Source organism: Hoplias malabaricus, chromosome 15 (assembly GCF_029633855.1).
Source record: "Hoplias malabaricus isolate fHopMal1 chromosome 15, fHopMal1.hap1, whole genome shotgun sequence".
Lineage (NCBI taxonomy): Eukaryota > Metazoa > Chordata > Actinopteri > Characiformes > Erythrinidae > Hoplias > Hoplias malabaricus.
The window spans coordinates 5938304-5959489 of NC_089814.1; the positions used below are offsets into that span (position 1 = coordinate 5938304).

The 21186-nt window shown below is 40.9% G+C and overlaps 1 protein-coding gene across 2 annotated transcripts in view; it reads right to left on the bottom strand.

Annotated features, from left to right (window-relative positions):
- The window catches only part of LOC136668387 (potassium/sodium hyperpolarization-activated cyclic nucleotide-gated channel 1), a 165625-nt gene that overhangs the window by 17494 nt on the left and 126945 nt on the right, over nucleotides 1–21186 (bottom strand). For both annotated transcript variants that reach the window (XM_066645879.1, XM_066645880.1), the window contains exons 5-6: nucleotides 8692–8838; nucleotides 2464–2704 (exon numbers count right to left, since the gene is read on the bottom strand). In XM_066645879.1, coding sequence (XP_066501976.1) covers nucleotides 2464–2704; nucleotides 8692–8838 — 388 coding nt within the window. The remainder of the gene's footprint in view (nucleotides 1–2463; nucleotides 2705–8691; nucleotides 8839–21186) is intronic.

Consider the following 21186-nt stretch of genomic DNA (forward strand, 5'->3'; position numbering starts at 1 on the left):
TTATGATTATGTGTGTGTGTGAGTGACTGGGGGAGTGTGTGAAGCCCTGCCTAGGGTTTGTGCCCAATGAATCCAGAAAGACTGTGAACACACCCTGACCCTAATCGGTATAAAGCGGTTACAAAAGATGAATGAATGAATTAATGAGCAGGGTTTAGGGTTAAGCTGAATACTTATGATATAAATCTTAAGGTGAGTGTAAGTTGTAGTTAGTGTTTGTTCCCTTTAATTCTGTTGAAAGGCGCTGGAGTTATTCTTTAGTGTTCATCCAGGGCTTTGATTAAGGCACCTAACCTCCAAACTGCTTCCTGCGTTTTGTGTGTGTGCTCACTGCCCCTAGTGTGCGTGGCTAAAATAATTGCTCAGTAGTGTGTTTGTGTGGTCACTACCACAAATGGGTTAAATGCAGAGAATCAATTTTCCTAAGGGGATTAGTAAAGCAGCTCTTCTTATCCTCTACCATCTACCGTTTACTATCACTATGTAAAAGAAGTGAGATGCTACTTTTGCTGTTGAATGCACCGTGATCATTTGATTACAACATACAAGAGTAGATTAAATGAGACACAGCTGCTTTTTTGTCTCAACAGGCAAAGTTAAAGAAACCTATATATTATATTATATATATTATATATATCACTTCCTAGTTTACCAGAGTGTCATGCTTTGGCCCTGTCTAGTGTGATCCTACTCTGTCTGTGTATCCCTTGTTCCCTTTGTTTTTGTTTGCTTAGCTTCACCCTAGCCCCGCCTTTTAATCAGTGTCTCCACTAGTGTCTCCTTTGTTGCCCTGCCCTCTTGTTATCCTTCCCAGGTGTTGTTTTTGTCTGTGTATAAGCCCCCTACTTCAGTGCTGTCATTGGTGGACATTACTTATCTGTACTGTCTGTTCATATCTGTGCTCTTGTTCTTCTGTTTAGTGTGTTCCATGTGTTCCAAGTTCTCAGTAGTCTATGTGTGTGTTCTGTTCTTGTTGCTTCTGTCCAAGTCCCCAAGTTTGTGTATATGTTCTGTTGGTTTAGCCTTTGTGTTTATCCCCTTTGCCCTTTGTGTTTAGTCTTTGTCTAGCCTCTGCCCTGTACATTAGTTCTAGCTCTGTGTGTTTACTCTTAGTTTACCGTTCTTCCTTGTAGCTCTGTTTTAGTTCCTCTATAGTTTTGTTTGTTCTACTGTTTGCTTGTTTGTTAGAGTTTAACCCTTTCTCTGTTTGTTTAGCTTCAGCCCTATATATTAGTCCTAGCTTAGTCTTTAGTCCTGTGTCTGTTAACCTAAGTTCAGTCCTGTTTGTACAGTCACTTGTTTGTCTCAGTTTCAGGGTTTTTTTTAAAGTCGTGACTGCACCTAGTTCGTCTCAGTCATTCTTTTTTTTTTTTGCGTCTGCCTCCGTCAGTCCACCAGCCGTGACAGAGATGTAATGTTTGTAACTGTCTGAGTATGAGCCACCAATTCTAAAATAAGTGTCTGGATTTCAGTCATTCCTCTACAGGATCTATTCTTAGTTTTCTGGCGTGAGTTTCATTTCAAAAGCTGAGCTAAAAATCAAATAAAACATTTAAAGCCTCCTTGAACTCTCATGGAAACAGGAAGCGGCCAGGAGTTAAAGGAGACGGTAATGAGATAAGGTAAACAGCTTCGTTTCAAACGGATGTTTTAGTGAATATTTGATGCGGTAGAACAGAGGGTGACGTTACACTCTCAGTTCTGGCAGAACACTGATTCAGCATTTGGGTGAAGAACAAGGAGCAGGGGGCAGTCTGATGGACAGATGAATGTTATGTAACAGAACAGGCCTCCTCACTTCATCTAAAACAACCGGAAAACACAAACTGAATGCACAAGAGTCATTTCCAGGAGGGATAAGAGTACAACCCCTCAAGCCTCAAGGAATTATATCATGGCCATGTATATAATTATAGCCCTGTTTACATAATTCATTTTGACAGTTATGTTTTAACAGATAAAATACATTCTGTGGTAAATAAATGTATGAGTATTACTAATATTGATTACCTATAATATATTTGTTGCCTCTTCCTGTCACCCTGTTGTTCAATGGTCAGGACCACCAAGTAGCTGGAATATGGCTGGTGAATCGTCCTCAGCATGGCAGTGACACTGGCGTGGTGGTGGTGTGTTAGTGTGTGTTGTGCTGGTGCGAGTGGATCAGACACAGCAGTAGCTGCTCAAGTTTTAAAATCCCGCAGTGACACTGCAGCACTCAGAATAGCCCAGCAACCAATAATATCCAGCCAACAGCGTCCTGTGTCCACTGATGAAGGACTAGAGGATGACTAACTCAAACTGTGCAGCGACAGACGAGCTACTGTCTATGACTTTACATCCACAACGGAGACCAATATGATAAGAGTGTCTAACAGAATGGACAGTGAGTGAAACCTCCAACAGCAAAGAAAGACTGAGCTTAAAAAAAAGGTTTGAATCAGGGATAAATACATAACTGACCTCCAAAGTAGGATCCGTCAGTGAGCTTCATCTCCTTGTTGTGCTTGGTGATGACGCTGGCGACGCCGTGCTGGATAAAGTACATCTTTTTACCCACAGTTCCCTCACGGATGATGTAATCGTTCGGCTGGAACACCTCAAACTTGAGCTTGCTCAGCATTCCTGTCACAAAGTTGGGGTCAGCGTTGGCAAACAGAGGCATGGTGGCCACCAGCTTACGGCAGTTAAAGTTCACAATCTCCTACAAAAGCAAGAGAGAAATGAAGTTTAACGGTTAATATGTTGATATTTACATTTATGCCATTTGACAGATGCTGGGCTTATGTTTATTAAATCTGATTAGGTGAGTACTGTGAATCTTGCCCAGCGATTTTTTTTCTTAATGGCCTTCCTGTTTGTGCTGAAAAGTGATTCCCAGTCTGCTGTGTAATTGGAATTGGTGTTACCCACTACACTAGAATAACACTGTCATTGGTGATTAACATACATTTACGTTACAGAAATACGCCTCTCACACACTCGCACCTTTTGACAATCTCACTTACCATTCACTCAACCTTCCCCTGTATTTTGCTTCATTCATTTTACCCTCAACCTCTACAAGCCTTCCAGGCCCTGCTGCAAAGAAGCATCCACCACCATGCTTCACAGCTGGGATGCTGTGTTTCTGAATCCATTGATATCTTTATGGATGTTGGACATTTTATTGTTTTAGATCCATCCTCTGAATAATAGCCACAATAAAAAAAAAACTAGACTGAATTACTGACCATAATTCCATTTATTATATATATATATATATATATATATATGTTACTATTAAATATAAAACATACAAGAGAGTGAATACTTGTTATAGGCACCCTATAAACATTGCTCTCACCCTGTCAATATTTCTGTGCCATTTCACACAAAAAACTCACACATAGTGTGAAGTGTTAGCCACTTAGCCACTAGTGTAGATGTTGCGGTAAGCCAAAGGTTCTGACTGCAATCAGGGAGCATCATTAATAACGAGCAACATCCAGCTCAGACTGCTTCTCAGGGAAAAAACGGCTGAGAGTTTGGCTATTTAAAGCTGATCTGTCACACGGTATAGAAGTAAAAATAGAACCCTGTCCAGCTGAGAGAGAGAGAGAGAGAGAGGGAGAGAGAGAGAACAGGGGGATAAAGTTAGAAAGAGGCAGAGACAGAGTAAAAGAGGGAGGAAAGGGTGAGAGAGAGAGAAAGATGAGAGAGAGGAGAAAGGGTGTTGCAGAAATAAAGCATGCTGCGTCATCACTTGCGCTCATTCTGTCCACTGGGTTATGGTGAATGTGTTGAGGATACTGCCCTTCTCTCTCTTTCTCTCTCTCTCTCTCTCTCTCTCAACACACACACATACAATGTCAACCTCTTCAACATGGTTGTAATAGAATAGAACTTTATTTATTTATTGTCACTTTGTAATAACTTCATACGCTGCACAGATCTTGTCCACATTCTCAACTTTTTCTGCAAAAACGAAAATGAAGCCAAATCCCACCCATTGTTTCTCACTCTTGTGTCAGCACTCAAACCTTGCAGCTCTTAAAAGTATCTTTGGGCTGGGCGATATGAGGGCAAATCAATATCATGATTAATTTAACATTTTACCATGATTAAGATTAATGTACATTTCTTTGTTCATTATTTTGTTGTTGTATTTTTGACCCTCATAGTTCACTTATGTGGCTTGTGCTGTAAATATGCTCCAGTTTTAAAGCTGGGATATTTTTTTCTAATGTCGCTGGGAGCTTGTTCCTCTCATTTTTTTTCTCAGCGTTTACATTTGCCTTCTTTTTGTTCAGTGTCATCTTAATTATAGTCAACACACAGCACGTCCAAACCACTGTGTTTTTCTTTGGTACGAGCTGCTCGAGTGGCTTGGTTGGACTCGCGTTTAGGGTCCTTCCATGTTGCGGATAGGGGCCGAATCATGTGACTACAGCTTGGTAGTATGGTTTTAAAGGGACAGTACATGTAAACACAGTGGGGACATAACATAATAAAAATAATCGATATAATCGATATAGACAAGTTCTGAATGTCAATTTCGATTAATGTTTGATTAATTGACCAGCCCTAATATATATACAGTATATATATATATATATATATAGTCCATTTCAGCTTCATTCATTCATTCATTCATTCATTATCTGTAACCCTTATCCAATTCAGGGTCGCGGTGGGTCCAGAGCCTACCTGGATTATTGGGCGCAAGGCAGGAATACACCCTGGAGGGGGCGAAAGTCACAGGGCAACACAGACACACACACACACACACTCACACACTCACACCTATGGACACTTTTGAGTCGCCAATCCCCACTTCAGCTTGCACTGTGTATTGTTTTAAAATGTTTACTTTTGTCTTTAAAGTGATCTGTTAGACCAGCTGTGTTCACTAAAGCTGACCTAGGACTGTGTGAAATAACTACACAAAAAATACCTTGCATTAAAACCATTTAAGTAGAATATTGTACAACTACATTATAATAAACACTATCATAGTCCTTTTCCCCAAGTGAAGACAGTTCTGGGTTCTTAATGAAACTGTGACATGCTTTGGTCAAAATGTCACAAGGATCAAACCCCACAGCAGTGTAAGCCTCAACTGAGTTCAGCATGTTCCGCTGTTTTTGATTGGTTCTCTTTCTCAGTTTTGCAGTCAGTGCTCTTACTTCTCCATGTTCGTTGTGTTGGTTTTCCCTCGTTTAACCGTGTCTTTTGCGCTCTCACATAAACACGGAGGAAGCACTGTGATTGGAGACTGATGAGAAGGCAGAAAAACTCTGACGTAAAATGCAGCACAAAATCAGAATGACTCGTTTTATCCCGTTTTCATATTTCGGTGTCCCCCAGTAAAAACTGACTGTGTGGTCTCATTTCACAGACCCTAGATCCCCAAGTTAATGTGAACATGCACTGCACGAGTGATTTTAAATAAATGTTCCTTTTAAAAGGTACAAACACATAAACTTAAGGGTACTGCGACTGTGATGGTTTCTGAGAGTGGGTGTCTCTGCAGCACAAGCCAAACATTCATTACACCTCAAGTGAATGGTCCAGCTGAGAAATATGCCGCTTGATTTCATTTACCGCCTGACCTTAGTCTTTTAACAGAGCCCCTTAACATCTGGTCAGGGGCAGCAAAATATTATGAGCCTCTTGGGTAATCTCTGGCTCATTTACAGTGCTTTAAACACTTAACCATCTTCATTAATGAACAATGTCTCTGACAGTTACATTATTAAAAGGTTTATATTAAAATGTGTAAACGGTATCTCTGGCTTTTAGGCTGGATGATGGGTAACTCCGCCCTATGCCCTAACCCTAAGATTCTTTGGAAATGCTTCAAGACTTGTACATCTTAGCAATGTATTTTCCATAAAACAGCACTGACCAATGGAGTAATACACTCAGAACCTAAGGTCCACTTGCCTAATGCAGATTGAGATGGAGGTCCATCCAATACGTTTGGGATGAGTTAGCAGGGTGTTTATGAGCCAGAAGTAATCATCCAAAGTCCGTAGCTGACACCTCTAATGTTCTTGAGGTTCACTGCCATTAGATCCTCCATTAGCGTTTATGACATGTTGATTATCAAACTGAAGAATGTATTACATCAATAATAACTTTGCAGCATTTTCATAAGGAACACATTAATAACTCATACGCAGTGAACTGAAGAGTCGGGGAAAACAAATGTAAATGTACTTAATGATCTTTTTTCTTTATCAATAACACACACACACACAGACACACACACCCTCAAACATACTCACATTATACGCACATTAACTATTTGCAGCCAGTGTCTGGTGGGTTTTGAGTACCCACTGCCCCTCACTCCATGTTAGAGTTGTTAATCAGCTCATCTTACCTGTTCCTAGAGTTATCAAGCAAAGCGATAGATCAGAATTAAACACAGAACTGAGTCTCTGAGTGTCCATGCACTAGGGAAGTGTCTCTGTGGTTAAAGAGTGTATGGCTGCTGTGAAAAAAATATAAAATAAAAAATACCAGACTTCTATAACCAAGCTCAAAGGTAACCACCCTGGCTGTGCAGCTGATATTGATTTGTTGATTTGACTGACATTGGAGAGGAGATTATGGAAGGCACTGGGGTGTTTCTGAAGTCCTTGAGTGCCATTCAGAAACTACAGGTGTTATTTATTTACCCTGTCACAGTAGCAGTCAAAAGTGTGGACCTACCTAATGTTTTATCATAATTGATCTTATTTTGTCTAAGATTTTATGATCTAAATGACTGTTTATGCTCAGTTGCTTGCAGCATGTGCATCTGAGCTTCAAACTGAATAGAACATGAATAAAACATATACATTTTCACTTTTACTTTCCCAAATTATTCTCTTGTCATCATCATTTCCTGGACTCCCAAAATAACACAGGGGCCCACCAACCTGGGAGAGTGAAGGCAAGCATATGCTTCTTTCAAGTTGCCACTATCACAAAACCACTGGAGAGCTCAGTGCTCTGGAGGAGAATGATAACTGCCCAGATCTGTCATATCAGCCAACAGATGATGAGGCTAAATAAGGGCCATTCTGTTGGACGACTGTGGAGCTGCTGGGATCAAACTGGTGATAGGAACAGCATCTATAGAACTAGCCACTAAGGAGCTGCACTTTTTCTTTTAATACCATCCCAATTAAAATTTGAGTTAATGTTAAAACCTTTGAGCCCATAGGCTCTTTTGATGTACGCTGGGTCTAAAGGAAAATGGGGATTACAAATATTAAATACAAATCTGGAGATGTATGTATTATTGCCATTAATAATAATAATAATAATAATAATAATAATAATAAAATAAAAACATTCTCAAAGGGATCTTATATGGATCTCATTAAAAAAAAAATAATATTGGACGTATTAAACACTAAATATTTTCATATTTCATCATTTTCATGTCTCCATTTCTATTTTAATTTGTTTAAAGAAGTAATTTATTTCTCTACTCTACAGTACCTCTGTACACAGGAGACTCTTCTGTGTGCTCTGTCTGTGCAAAATTGCTGAAGGAAATCAGCCACAGTGACTTGAAACTTAGTTTCCAGTTTCCAAAAAGAACTGGGTTAAGACGATCTCTCCTGTTACGGCAGTTAGAATCAATCTGCACAGTACATGTCGGAAACTAATACTCTGGGACATTTTGGCCAAAGTAGCCTTCCATTGAGTCAGTGTGTTATATTTTTAAAGAACAGGAGACTCTTTTGAAGGTTAAGGTGTAATATGAGAGATGTTTTCATAATTCATGTAAACATGAGTGTCACACTTAACCCAATTCTCCGAGGACAGAAGAGCATGGTTTCCAATATCCAATCTAGTGTTGTGTTTTACTGGAAGAACAACTAAACAAGACTTTTCTTTCTCAGAAGAGTCAGTGAAGGTTAAGGCTGGGCAACGTGGCAAAAATAGAAACATATCACCTGAAGGCATTGATCTGGAATGGACACAACTGTAGCGCCAGATCAAACAAGGCTATAAAAACTGTCAGCACCAACATTCTGAAAAATAAGTTATTAAAACCTATTTAAACTTCCACATAATCAGATTGTTCAGTTCATGTAGTTTGATGTAAAAAGATTTATATTCTCATGTGTCTGGCAAGTCTTTATTTACCAATTTATGCAATAGTTTATTGTAAATTAGATTTGAGTAATTACCTTTCCCAGATGTCTTTTTCTGTGAACAATCTAACTTTTCCTTTCACATCAAATGACCTATTTCCTTCTAAATTACACCTTTGTGTGTGGACAAATGGCCAAAATGCATAGAAAAGGCTAAATAAATACATAAATAAATAACAATAAAAAAAAGAACAAGGCCTCAATTCATTTATAAAGAAACTGTAAAAGACAATTTCATTATACAAATGTAATAAATATACCGCAATTTAGAAAAAATATATTTACAATTTTAGTTGAATACCCCTTTATGCGTCCAGGACTTTTATTATAGAAAGACGGGAAGCATTATCTTACACTTACATTGTAGGGACTTGGTTTCCTTGTGGGGACCACCATCTCAAAGACTTGGTTTAAGGTGTGGTTAGGTTTAAGCTAGTAATACGTATGTAAATGTTAATGGTAAGTCTCCACAAAGTGAATGGGAGTCTATGTAATATCCCCATAACTCACAGATGTGCATGTGTGTAGTAATATTGATGATGTAACATACCTCTTTTAAAGGGTCATTGAGCTCGTTGAGGATGTTGTCCTCGTCAAAGATCTTGCCCTGATAGCGATGCTCGTAATAGTCATGGATCTTCTGACGCATGTCGGCCGGAAGCTTGTGGAAGGACATGTACTGCTCCACTTGCTTATACTGAGATAAAGACAGAGAAGAAAGAATGCAGGATGAGTCTGTGTCTAATGCTTTAAGTGACATATATACGTTCATACTGTTAATGAGTTTGGCTTCTCAGTGCAAATTCTGGGAAACTACATTTTAGTTTTAGAACTGATCTGTGATAAGCCTGCAGTCACACAAACACACTCCGAGTTGTGCTTTTGGTTGGTTAAAAGCAGGTGGCAGGTGCGGAGGGAAAGCGGCTGCAGGCTCAGCTCTGATGACATCAGAGAGGAAACGTCTCTGATCCAAACACCTGCTCACTGTTACCTTCCCATGAACACACAGAATCTGTTCAAAGCACAGCAGCGCTGGCAAGAGAACACCTCACAGACCTTTTGGTTTGTGTGTGTGTGTGTGTGTGCGTATTTGTGTTGTTTCATACCATTTGAAATAACCAGCAGACCTTTATATAACAGGAACATGTCGTGATGAATAATCCTACAGAACATTAGAACAGTAAATCTCTCAAGGTTTTTAACAATGTTTTTTTTAACACAGAGATTGTACCATAACAGATTGCTATATAATCTACACTCTACCTATTCATTGGATGCAGTCATGTAATTTTTGCCTTTTTCTTTTCTTTTCTTTTTTTATTTAATTATTTTTTTGTAAAAAAATATCATTTTGGGAATTTAATATCTGGTTTCAGAGTGCTGCACTTCTGTAGACGGATGGGAAAGATGAATAGATTTATCTCATACACAGCTTCTCACTGGAGCTGAGCACTGGAAAGAGTCTCACAACACTCAGAAGCAAAGAAGCCCACCACCTCTATGTAGCTACATGGTGCTATTTGGGACGCAGCCCAAGCTCCTCTACTGACTGTCTCCAGACAAAAAAAAAAAGCTCTGTTGATAAATGCATCTGGGATTCATAATCACACAGCTCCAGGAACCTGGATGTTGTGGGTTCAAGTCCAGCTCTAGGTGACTGTCTGTGAGGAGTGTGGTGTGTTCTCTCTGTGTCTGCGTGGGTTTCCTCTGGGTGACTATTTGTGAGGAGTGTGGTGTGTTCTCTCTGTGTCTGCGTGGGTTTCCTCCGGGTGACTATTTGTGAGGAGTGTGGTGTGTTCTCTCTGTGTCTGCGTGGGTTTCCTTCAGGTGACTGTCTGTGAGGAGTGTGGTGTGTTCTCCCTGTGTCTGCGTGGGTTTCCTCCGGGTGACTGTCTGTGAGGAGTGTGGTGTGTTCTCTCTGTGTCTGCATGGGTTTCCTCCGGGTGACTGTCTGTGAGGAGTGTGGTGTGTTCTCTCTGTGTCTGCGTGGGTTTCCTCCGGGTGACTGTTTGTAAGGAGTGTGGTGTGTTCTCCCTGTGTCTGCGTGGGTTTACTCAGGGTGCTCCAGTTTCCCCCCACAGTCCAAAAACACACGTTGGTAGGTGGATTGTCCATAGTTGTGAGTGTGTGTGAGAATGTGTGTTGCCCTGTGAAGGACTGGCACCCCCTCCAGGGTGAGTTCCTGCCTTGCGCCCAGTGATTCCGGGTAGGCTCCGGACCCACCATGACCCTGAATCGGAAAAGCGGTTACAGATAATGAATGAATGAATGTTATTGAAAATATCCCCTTCCAGACGAATATGAAAATGGCTGCAATATCATGCCAGTCCTGTAGGAGGCCATAGTAACTTTTTTTTTCACGCCATGTGAAAGAAACACAGAGGTGTTAAACCAAAATAACTCCCTCTTTAGTGCACTAGGCAAGTCATGAAAGTTAAAGTTATAGTTATACTCTCTATGCGCCATACAATGTTAGCTTTATTCTTTTTGATTTAGAAAAGTGGGTGTGTTTCAGATTGATAAATATGTGTTTGGTGTTGGTATCAGAAAGATATCTGCAGAAAAATCCTAGATCAGGAATCAGAACGCTGTAACACATCTGGTCTGAAATAGCAGACTGTACACTCTCTAAACTGATCTCTGCTAAATCATTAGTATCATGTAATGTAGGGGTAAACTGTTTAGTTCACGGAACAAAACTAAATCATATGAATTAGTAAATATATTTAGACACTATATATGTTCACATTCAATTTTCTTACACTAGTTCAGCCTCGTTTCCATGTGCTGATGTCATGTGATCCTTAGAGTTTAATGGGAAGCACAGAAGACCCATGCTCCATCAATTTAATGTTGTTGTATGATGTTAAGAGGGTCTTTTTCTCACTTAGCTTCCTATGCTGATGTTTGTTCTAGAAAATTTCAGGGTTGCCGTTAATGTCTGAATGTGGTTCAAGATTCAAAAGAATCAAGTATCTTCAGTGGCTCACTGTAAATATTGACATTTCCTCACACAGTGCACCTGGGTATACATTGAACTGATTGAGTGACCATGACTCGGACACCAAAAGAAAAGTGGCAGATGTGTGTTATAGTGCCATACAACACTAATAGAGCTTCATTCCGATCACAGCCATCATGTTAATGATTAATTCATAAATGCTCATTACTTGGGCTTCTGTGTACTGATGCGATTGTATTGATTTTGTACTCCTACCTCCAGCATGCACTCTTTAACCTATAGGTCCATAATCTGAAAGCCTGGTCTTAATCTATCATGTGGGAGGAAATCGTTTAAGACACTGAGAGCTTTTGTTCACCTAACTGCTCTCAGCAATTAGTCTCGAGTTCCTTAAATTACATTGTCAGGGATAATTATTCAGACGGTAGCAGACAGAAAGACAGATTGACCGAGTCTTAGATCCTGAAAGACAGACAGGCTCAAAGAGAGAAGGGGCAGACAGTCCAAGAGCCTGAGAGACAGACAGGTCAGAGACTGAGACACACACAGGCTCAGAGAGAGACATTAATATTCTTTAAATTACACTGTCAGAGATAATTATTCAGACGGTAGCAGACAGAAAGACAGAGCGACTGAGTCTTAGATACTGAGATACAGACAGGCTCTGAGACAGTAGCATATGGTAGTCGCAGAAATAGACAGGCTCAGAGATTGAGAGACAGAACGGGTCAGAGAGGGAGAGACATACAGGCAGAGAGACCAAGAGACAGACCGATACAGAAAGGTATCAAAGGTAGAAAAATATAGTGGGAGACAGTAGATTTGTAGCCAGGGATCAATTTTTACATTTAGCAGAGACACTTATTCAAAGAGACCGAAAATCAAATTCAACATCAAATATTTACCTCAGGTTCAACTGACAACATTTTGATTTGTTGAGTTTTGCAATGGATCTGTACAGGTTAAAAAAATTTTTCAGGCTTCAATAACATCTATCTCTGATATTTGCCATGAAGCACTTTAGCTAGCTATAGCTAGCTTAGCACAGTTAAACTATTCAAAACAACCGTGGCCTGTTTAGAGAAGTGGGCTTACGACCAGAATGTTGTCGGTTGGTTCCCAACAACCAGCAAGAAACTGGGAGTGGGGGAAATGAAGGAACATCATTGTCTCCTCACAGCATTTTGCTGTAATCACATAACCACTGTAACACTGTTCAGTTTGTGATAAGATACAAATGGGAGAATGCTTTTATCTTAATGTGACAATCATGTGATATAAATAATAGCCTTGAAAACAATGCTAACCACTGTTAGCTAGATATCTCACTGTCCACCTGCTTTAAAACTCAGGACATCTCAGAAGCATTTTACTACATCCACTGCCACTGTGTAAAAGATACGTGTTTTGGCATTAGCACATATCATATCATACAGACTGTATATTCGTTTATTAATAATCTGTAATCCCGTTCAGGGTCCCCATGGGTCTGGAGCCTATGCAGAATCTTTGGCTGCAAGACAGAAACACACCCGAGGTGGGTCTGCTATCTGTAGCTCCACCATGTCACCTACTGAAATCACACTAGCATCTAATTGTAGCAATTGTACAGAAGATTTAGAATCTGTTAAATATTTAAAGCAGTTCATTTAGATTACGAATCATCACTGCTAAGCTACACATACAAGCTGCAGACCACTTCATGGTGCTGGAAAACATCTACATTTAAGAACCCAACCCCCATCCCCCCCTCCACACACACGCCATAGTCCACCAGGCCTAGCGTGTTTGATTGTAGAATTCCAATTAATGCTTTGCTTATGTAAATTAGCCCAAAGAAATGAAGCGTAACAAAAAATATCCAGGGGCTTTCGTACAATCAGTGTGAACATGCGCTGCTGGAATATCTTCACCATGAAATGCAAAGTATAAGGCCTATTTAAATGAATAAATAACAAAGAGTCACTCTGTGGTACTTAATTCAAATGAGCGCCAGGGAGCAACTTGGCTTTGTAGTTCTTTTCTGCAGCACAAAAGTGAGGGACCAGGGAAACCAGAGGATGTAGTTTAGAAACTACATACTTTTCTATATTTTTAAAGAGGTGCTGCTTAAGTGAGAACACACACACACAGAGGCTTGTCACAATTACATTATTGACTTATCATACAATGTATAGACATTTCCTCAATAATTTTTGCTGAACTCAATGTCCCCCATTGTGTTTATTTAGGTGTTTGTTTACATGAGAATGAACGTCACCAACATTTTAGCCGCTCGCTCTGCTCTGTTCTCAGGTTTTCTCTGGCTTCTCTATCCTAGGGACGTAAAGTTAATTTGTTTTATTTGGATGTAAGGTTCATTTGTTGGAATTATTTTATATGTTATATTAATTTAGGCTATTTATAAATTTTTTAATATTCTAATTCCAAGATTTTACCAGGGTGGCACGGTGGCAGGTAGTTGTCGAAGTCACACAGCTCCAGGGGCCTGGAGGTTGTGGGTTCGGTTCCCGCTCCGAGTGACTGTCTGTGAGGAGTGTGGTGTGTTCTCCCTGTGTCTGCGTGGGTTTCCTTCAGGTGACTGTCTGTGAGGAGTGTGGTGTGTTCTCCCTGTGTCTGTGTGGGTTTCCTCCGGGTGACTGTCTGTGAGGAGTGTGGTGTGTTCTCTCTGTGTCTGCGTGGGTTTCCTCCGGGTGACTGTGAGGAGTGTGGTGTGTTCTCCCTGTGTCTGTGTGGGTTTCCTCCGGGTGACTGTCTGTGAGGAGTGTGGTGTGTTCTCTCTGTGTCTGCGTGGGTTTCCTCCAGGTAACTGTCTGTGAGGAGTGTGGTGTGTTCTCCCTGTGTTCGCGTGGGTTTCCTCCGGGTGCTCCGGTTTCCTCCCACAGTCCAAAAACACACGTTGGAAGGTGGATTGGCGACTCAAAAGTGTCCGTGAGTGAATGTGTGAGTGTGTGAGTGAGTGTGAGTGTGTGTTGCCCTGTGAAGGACTGGCGCCACCTCCAGGGTGTATTCCCGCCTTGCGCCCAATGATTCCAGGTAGGCTCTGGACCCACCGCGACCCTGAACTGGATAAGCGCTTACAGATAATGAATGAATGAACGATTTTACTAAGAATCTACTCTATTTTCATTATATCAGTGACAAAACATGGTCTTAAAATGACAATGATTTATGTAATTTATTGCAATTATATGTGGAACAGTATATATAACCGCAAAAAAATCGCCATTGTGCCAGGCCTACACACACACACACACACATACACACAACCATTAGGAACCAGTACTGATGACCAGAACCTCAGGTTCAATCTCCTCTTGTCTATTCTCTTGGAGGAACATGACCAGGGACAGAACCGGAGGTGTGTGTTTTTATGGATTGTCACGACTCTGTGACAGAAACACCTATGAACAAACAGCATCTCACACACAGCTTCTGGCATTCAAACACCAGTCAGCACTGACCCATACTCCACTGATACAGGAACAAAAACAGGCAGAGAGAGAGCAAGCGAGAGAGAAAAAAAAACGCCACTCGTTGTGTATTGATCCCACAGCTGTGGGGAGGTGATAAGGCTCCGTATTGTTTGAGGCAAATTGATTCGTGCTCCACACACAATAAAGTTCAACTTGGACCGTCTTTTTTCCTGCCAGCATTTGAACTCCACGGCCTCGGCTGGTAGTTCATCCAGGCCCTTGCCTCTAATTTATAAACACATTGACAAAATAGTATTAATCCTGCCAGGGCTTCTGGCCTGATCTGCGATTATCCTCTGGAGGGATTTTGGTAAAACTTGCTTACGTTGACCAGATTTCCCCAGGAGTGAGACACTTCAGCTGTCTGACTAACAGCACATCTGTCTCACTGCAAACAACGCCAACCAACAACTGTCTTTTACGGACAAGCATTCTCCCAACTTTGCTTTAAAGGAGCAATATGTAACATACTGTATTTACTGAACCACTAAATGACCAGGAAGTGACATCAGGATTAAGAAAATGTACTAAGATGGAGTCCTGGTGACTCTTCTTGGGGAAGAATCCCTTCCAGAGCCGAACTCTGTTTGTGTTTCGGCTTGTGATACCCCTCACTGCCCAATTCTGGTACCATTCCCACACTCCATTTTGCCAGGTATGACACACAATAGCAGACGCAAACACAGCATTTCTGAAAAACAGTTAAACTCTGTGGTTTGTGTGTTTTAAACCAAGAAAGTAAGGAATAAGAGTTGTGTTTCAAAAGCTTAGTGACATTTAAGGTGGAAGGGAAAAATCAGTAAGGATTATAACATCAGCCTCATCTATAGAAACATTTTAAGGTGGAAATGGAAAGTATGGTAAATGCAGGAAAAAAACTGCAGAGGCTCTTTTAATGTTTGCCTTTCCCTAGCTTAAATAGTAGTCCAAAATGTATTAACTCATCTTGTGCTCGTTGATGTGCTTCTCATCTTGGGAAAAGGTGGCAGGAGGCAGTGAACTTGGACTGAAGTAGCTATTTTAAACAGGTTGGTCCTTTAAAACACAAATCAACTGTGAAGTGTGCATCAGGCTAACAATCCACTCCTCCTCCTCCACTCTTTTTCATGGATCTATCTCTCTATTTCTCTTCACTTCTCACTTTATCCCCTCTGCATGTTTCTCTTTTTCGTCTCACTGTATTTTCTGTCTCAGCCTGTTTATTCTCTTCTCTTCTAATTATTCTCTCTCTCTCTCTCTCTCTCTCTCTCTCTCTCTCTCTCTCTCTCTCTCTCTCTCTCAGTAAGGCTGACGACTGTGTTTTGATTTACGCTGATCCGCAAGGCTTAGTTAATGAACTCTCATTAAGTCGGCTGTGCCTTCCGTACAGCTCTGACCACTCCTCGTAAACCCCTGCACTCGGCCAGTCGTCTGCATTAACCTCTGTCCACTTCCACACTGATTTAGACAGGAAAGAAGACATATACATGCCACCATGATTTCTCTGTCAAACAGAAGGCCATTCTGCTCAGCTGGCCTGAGGACAAGAAGCCTGTGTCATAATCACATCACCAGGCCTCATGCTGTTGGTGTCGGAGCAGAAATGCTTGGTAATACAAGCAAGTTTTTTGCTTGTCTCCATTTCTTCTTTCTGACCTGTCCAGTTCTCTGAATCAGACGCTACATTAGCCATAGAGCAAGCTGTGACAGGGTTAAATTAGGAGTCCCAAGCAATCAGCCCAAACTGTCACCTTCTCTCCAGGTCGGCTCGCCTGATTTCAGCTCCCCTCGCCGCCCAGACACGAGACACTCATCTCTGGCACCATGCGCTTATTCCTGTGTAATTTCACAATCGCTCACTCAGGCGGAGAGATAGAATGGACAATGGAAATATTACATCCCCTAATTTGCAAAGGGAGAAGATGAAAGTGGCCCAGGTAATCTGAGGTCATCATATTCATGATATCTTCACTGTCCTCTTGGATAGGGATGTCTAGGTGAAGGGCTGTATCCGAATGGCACTGGACACACCAGCGTTATTGCTATCAGTCATTACAAGCAAAGCAAATAGCTAAAACAAAACAAAACATAAAAGTATATATCACACATTTACACTGTGAAAGTAAGACTACACATACTCTCAAAAGTTAAACTTGTGTGTATCTTTAAAAAGTCTGGGGCATTTTGTTTCTGAAGAACTGCCAACTTTAAGATTAACATTGACTGACTGTGAAATGTGGGAACCCCTAGTGAAAATGCATATGTAAATTGTGCTGACATAGTTATATGTAATTTGTAATAAATCACTAAATCAATATGTACTTTAAATTATAGCAAGTTACACATAATATATACTGAGTATCCTAGTCATATATTATTTTCACGTAATATTTTCACCTTAAAATTACAGTTTCAAAAACGTGACATTTCACTGACCTGTAGGGGGTATAGGGAGAACAGGACATCAGTTGTTGTTACTCTGGGCTCAGCACTGTAGAAACTGCACTATATAGCTTTTGTAAGAGGGTAGGAAACCACCTCCACTCCTTCCCCCTCACCAGTGATTTCAGTACAGTGCTGTAAAAACACCTTACGCTAGGGGGAGCCCCCCTAGCTAAACCCAAAATCTTACTTACTGTTCCTTTATAAGTATTACGATGTTGATCCGTTCCTACGTCGCGTCGTAAACCGTTTTTCGGTGTAAGTCGGAACATACGTACATACTGTACGTAAATAACATACTGTAAGCACTTATCCTATCGTAACACCTATCCTCCTCGTTCCCGAGCCGCGTAACCGTGTATTCTTCCGCCGCGCCGCACACACCAAACACGAAGTTCACGTTACGACGTTTACGATGCAAAACCACTTAAGTCGAAACAAGGCTTTATACAGTAAATGGGAGATGTGTCGTAACCACAAAACATCGTAACTCGGGACTGACGTAACTCGAGGACCTCCTGTATATTATATTCACTAATACAAAAAAAGAAACTGTGTAAAAAAAATAAATAATAACTACTTAAAAAGAAGCAGTAACAAGGAAATGTTATGATATTTTGACATGGAATTACTAATTACAATACTATTATATTAGAAGTATATGACTCATATTTCACTGATTTAGTTCAAATTATTTGTTCCAAAGATTTGTTCGTAAATTAAGTACATCAGCACCATTTAAGTATGATTTCTGTTTTTCAAAAAAACAGGCCATTTCCATCAAACTCTCCTTTCTTCAGAAACCTCTGTCATGGCACAGACTGGGCAACTGTTTGCAAATATTGGTTTATCATCAGAATAATGACGTCTAGTGCACTGTAGTATGTTCACATTAACGTGTGGATTACAAAATTCAAATCCAGATTTTACACTCCTGTTGCGGATGGAATCCTCAGGAATATTCAGCTCTATTATCCCAGTCTCCTGTTTTCTGTTTATAGCTCCATCTGTCATCCATCCATTAGACTTTATAACACTGAAATGTTTGAAACTGTTGTAGAATGCACAACAAACTGAGACCTATATGTGTATCCTTCACAAAACTTAAATTCTATATTGAAGTTGTAATTCCTGTCACATTGCCTGGCAACCGTGGTCATGTTACAAAGTGGTGCTTGGCAGGAGAATTGAATAGTTTTAATTACTGGTAAAGGAACACATCCTTTGAGACCCTAACACAATTGCATGCCTCGTTTTAAAGAGCTAAGGAGATTTTTGGGTACTGCAATTCACTATGGCCTTTGGTATTTTAGATGGTTGTTATTGAGATCTCTCTCTCTTTCCCTCATTCATTACATCCACTATTTGCAAAGCGCTTAATATCACAGCCATATCTAATATCCATTTGTCATGGGGCCAGATTCTCCGCGACATTTCATCGAACTCGAAATGGTAGTAGCGACATTGTGAGCGTTAATGAAAGGACGGTGTGTGTGTTCTGTGTTTATTTGTATCGACCACACATGGTTTTGGCAATGTCAGAGGATCATATTTAAATGAATGATAAGGGCTAATGCAGGAGCCACTGGAGGGGATGTAAATTAATAAAAAGCCTTTGTCCATTCCTGAGCGCCTCGTCATTGTCATGGTCAAGGTGACCCCGGCGATGTGTGTGATTCAGATAAAACCCTTGCCAGGGACATGACAGCATAATTGATGGCTGTTGCATGGAACTTCCCGTCCTGAGACTGAGTGAATCTCATTAGATTTAGAAACTCTGAACCCAATTGCTCTGAAAAGCCTTGGCTAATAAGTTTTGTCTATCAAATTGATCAGGGATAAATGAAGGAGGCAGAGCTGCTTTGAACCTTGATGAATACTTCAGTGCTAATAACTGTCTTGCCTTGTGTTTGCAATGGAACCTGCCCCTGTCTCTTTGTGTGTCCATAAAGGCTTTGACGTTGTGATTAACTGTGATTATTTTACGTTTTTTACTATTACATCAGCACACTAGCTGTTTCCCGCAAAGGAAAAGGGTTTTTGGACACCCTTAGTACAATACAGTGATTTCACGCGTTTCTACTTCCTAGGAACCTGGACTGAAGCCTCACTCCCAGAGAGTTGATTACACTTGCTCAAGCTCAATCAGGCCTCAGCTGCTTGACAATGATTCTCACCTGCTGCTGCTCAGTCACTCATTAACCCTCCCTTTTAAACCCCTGTGTTTGAGTGAGTCTTTGTGACGTCTGCTGTGTACCTTACCACTGTTCTGAGTGATTATTGCCATCACTTACCCTTGCTTAGTTGCCTGTGCTGTGATCCCTGCCTGTTCTGATGACGACTGCGGATTGTGTACTAGCCTCATATCAAATCTTCTCTGCACATTTATCCTGACAGCACACCAGCATTGCATGGATCAGTTACACTTCTCAGTTTTCTTCCCATTAAATACTTACATTAGAATATAATACTGCACACTGAGATATTAATTTATGCGTACTTGACATTATTATTCAAGGTTGTTCATTTATTCTGGATGGGGATAATTGTAGGAAAAAACACTGCACACTGCACTAGTACATTCAGACCCCCAGGTGTCAGTTTAATGGCATGATGTGATGAGGAATAGGCGCTGCAGGTAGTGACCCTGCCACACAGCTCTGGGGTCATGAGGCTGTGGGTTCAATCCCTGCTTGAGGATACAGTCTGTAAGGAGTTTAGTGTGTTCTCTCTGTGACTATGTAGTTTCTTCCGTTCTTCCCATCCATGACAGTGATCTGTTGATATGGCGTTAAACTACTGTAAACCCAAGTTTCTGCCAAATCCCAAGTTTACATCCAAACAAAGGCTTTAAGCCACTGCCTCCCAGGGAGGAATGAGCCAGTCTCCAGGCGACACGGTTGTGTTTCTGTCATTCTTTCTCTGGATAAATCCTCCAGGGAAAACCACTGGATATAATGATGTAGCTGCAGTGGAACAAGCCCTCAAAGACGATACGCTAAGAGCAGGGATAATCTACCAGACTCTGGGCTCTCTCTCTCTCTCTCTCTCTCTCTCTCTCTCTCTCTCTCTCTCTCTGTGTCTTAGATCCATGGACCACCCCCCACATTCTGCAGATAAAGTCAATACACTTAAATCTACCAGACAATCAAACTAAGAGTATTACATCCATGAGTTGTCTTAGTAATGCACTGTACAAAACTAGAAGCTGGAACCAAGACGTGGCTGCTGCAGTCTAGTTGATAATGCTTTGACCCTCTGTGCAGCAGACTGGGGTTCGATTTCCTGGTCAGTTTATTACACCAGGGGTTTATAGCCCTTGGCCTTTTGCCCTCAGACTTCGCATGTGCTCTCCTGGTCAGCTATTATAACAGTGTGTCATAGCACCCCGTGTGATACAATCATAATTGTGAATGAGTGATAATATTTGTGAGTAAGTGAGTGTATACACAGATCGACCATAACATTAAGACCACCACATTGTTTCTACACTCACTGTCCATTCTCTCAGCTGGAGCATGTTGTAGTTTTATAATTACAGACTGGGATCCATCTGTTGTTCTGTATACACTGGTCGGCCCTTTCACCCTGTTCTTTAAAGGTCAGGACCCCCACAAGGCAAGTGTGATTGGTAGTGACACTGACGAGGTGGTGATGCATTTATGTGTGTTGTGCTGGTACGAGTGGATCAGACACAGCAGTGCTGCTGGAGTTTTTAAACACTTTTTTCACTCACTGTCCACTCTTAATGCAGCTGAGAGAATGGACGACGAGTGTAGAAACATGGAGGTGGTCATAATGTTGTGGTTGATCAGTGTATGTGAGTGAGTGAGTGATTATATGTGTGTATGAGTAAGTGAAAGTATGTATTTATGTAAGTGAGTATGTGAGTGAGTGAATATATGTTCAGGCCAGTTTCATGAGGTGCTTCACATGTAAAAACTCCCCTGTCTAATCTCAGATATAGAGTTAAGGGTGGTACTAGGTTGGGTTGGAAGCTGATGTTGAAACACATCACCATATCAGTGGAAACCCTGCTGGTAAAGCTCCAATAAAATCTTTTAGAAAGTCTTACTTTCCAGAGTGTGGTCGCTTTAAACAACCAAACATAACACCAGCATTCGCTGATGTTAATAAATTGCTTAACCATGTTTTTCATTAAACTGAAAGATTTACACAAGGCGCT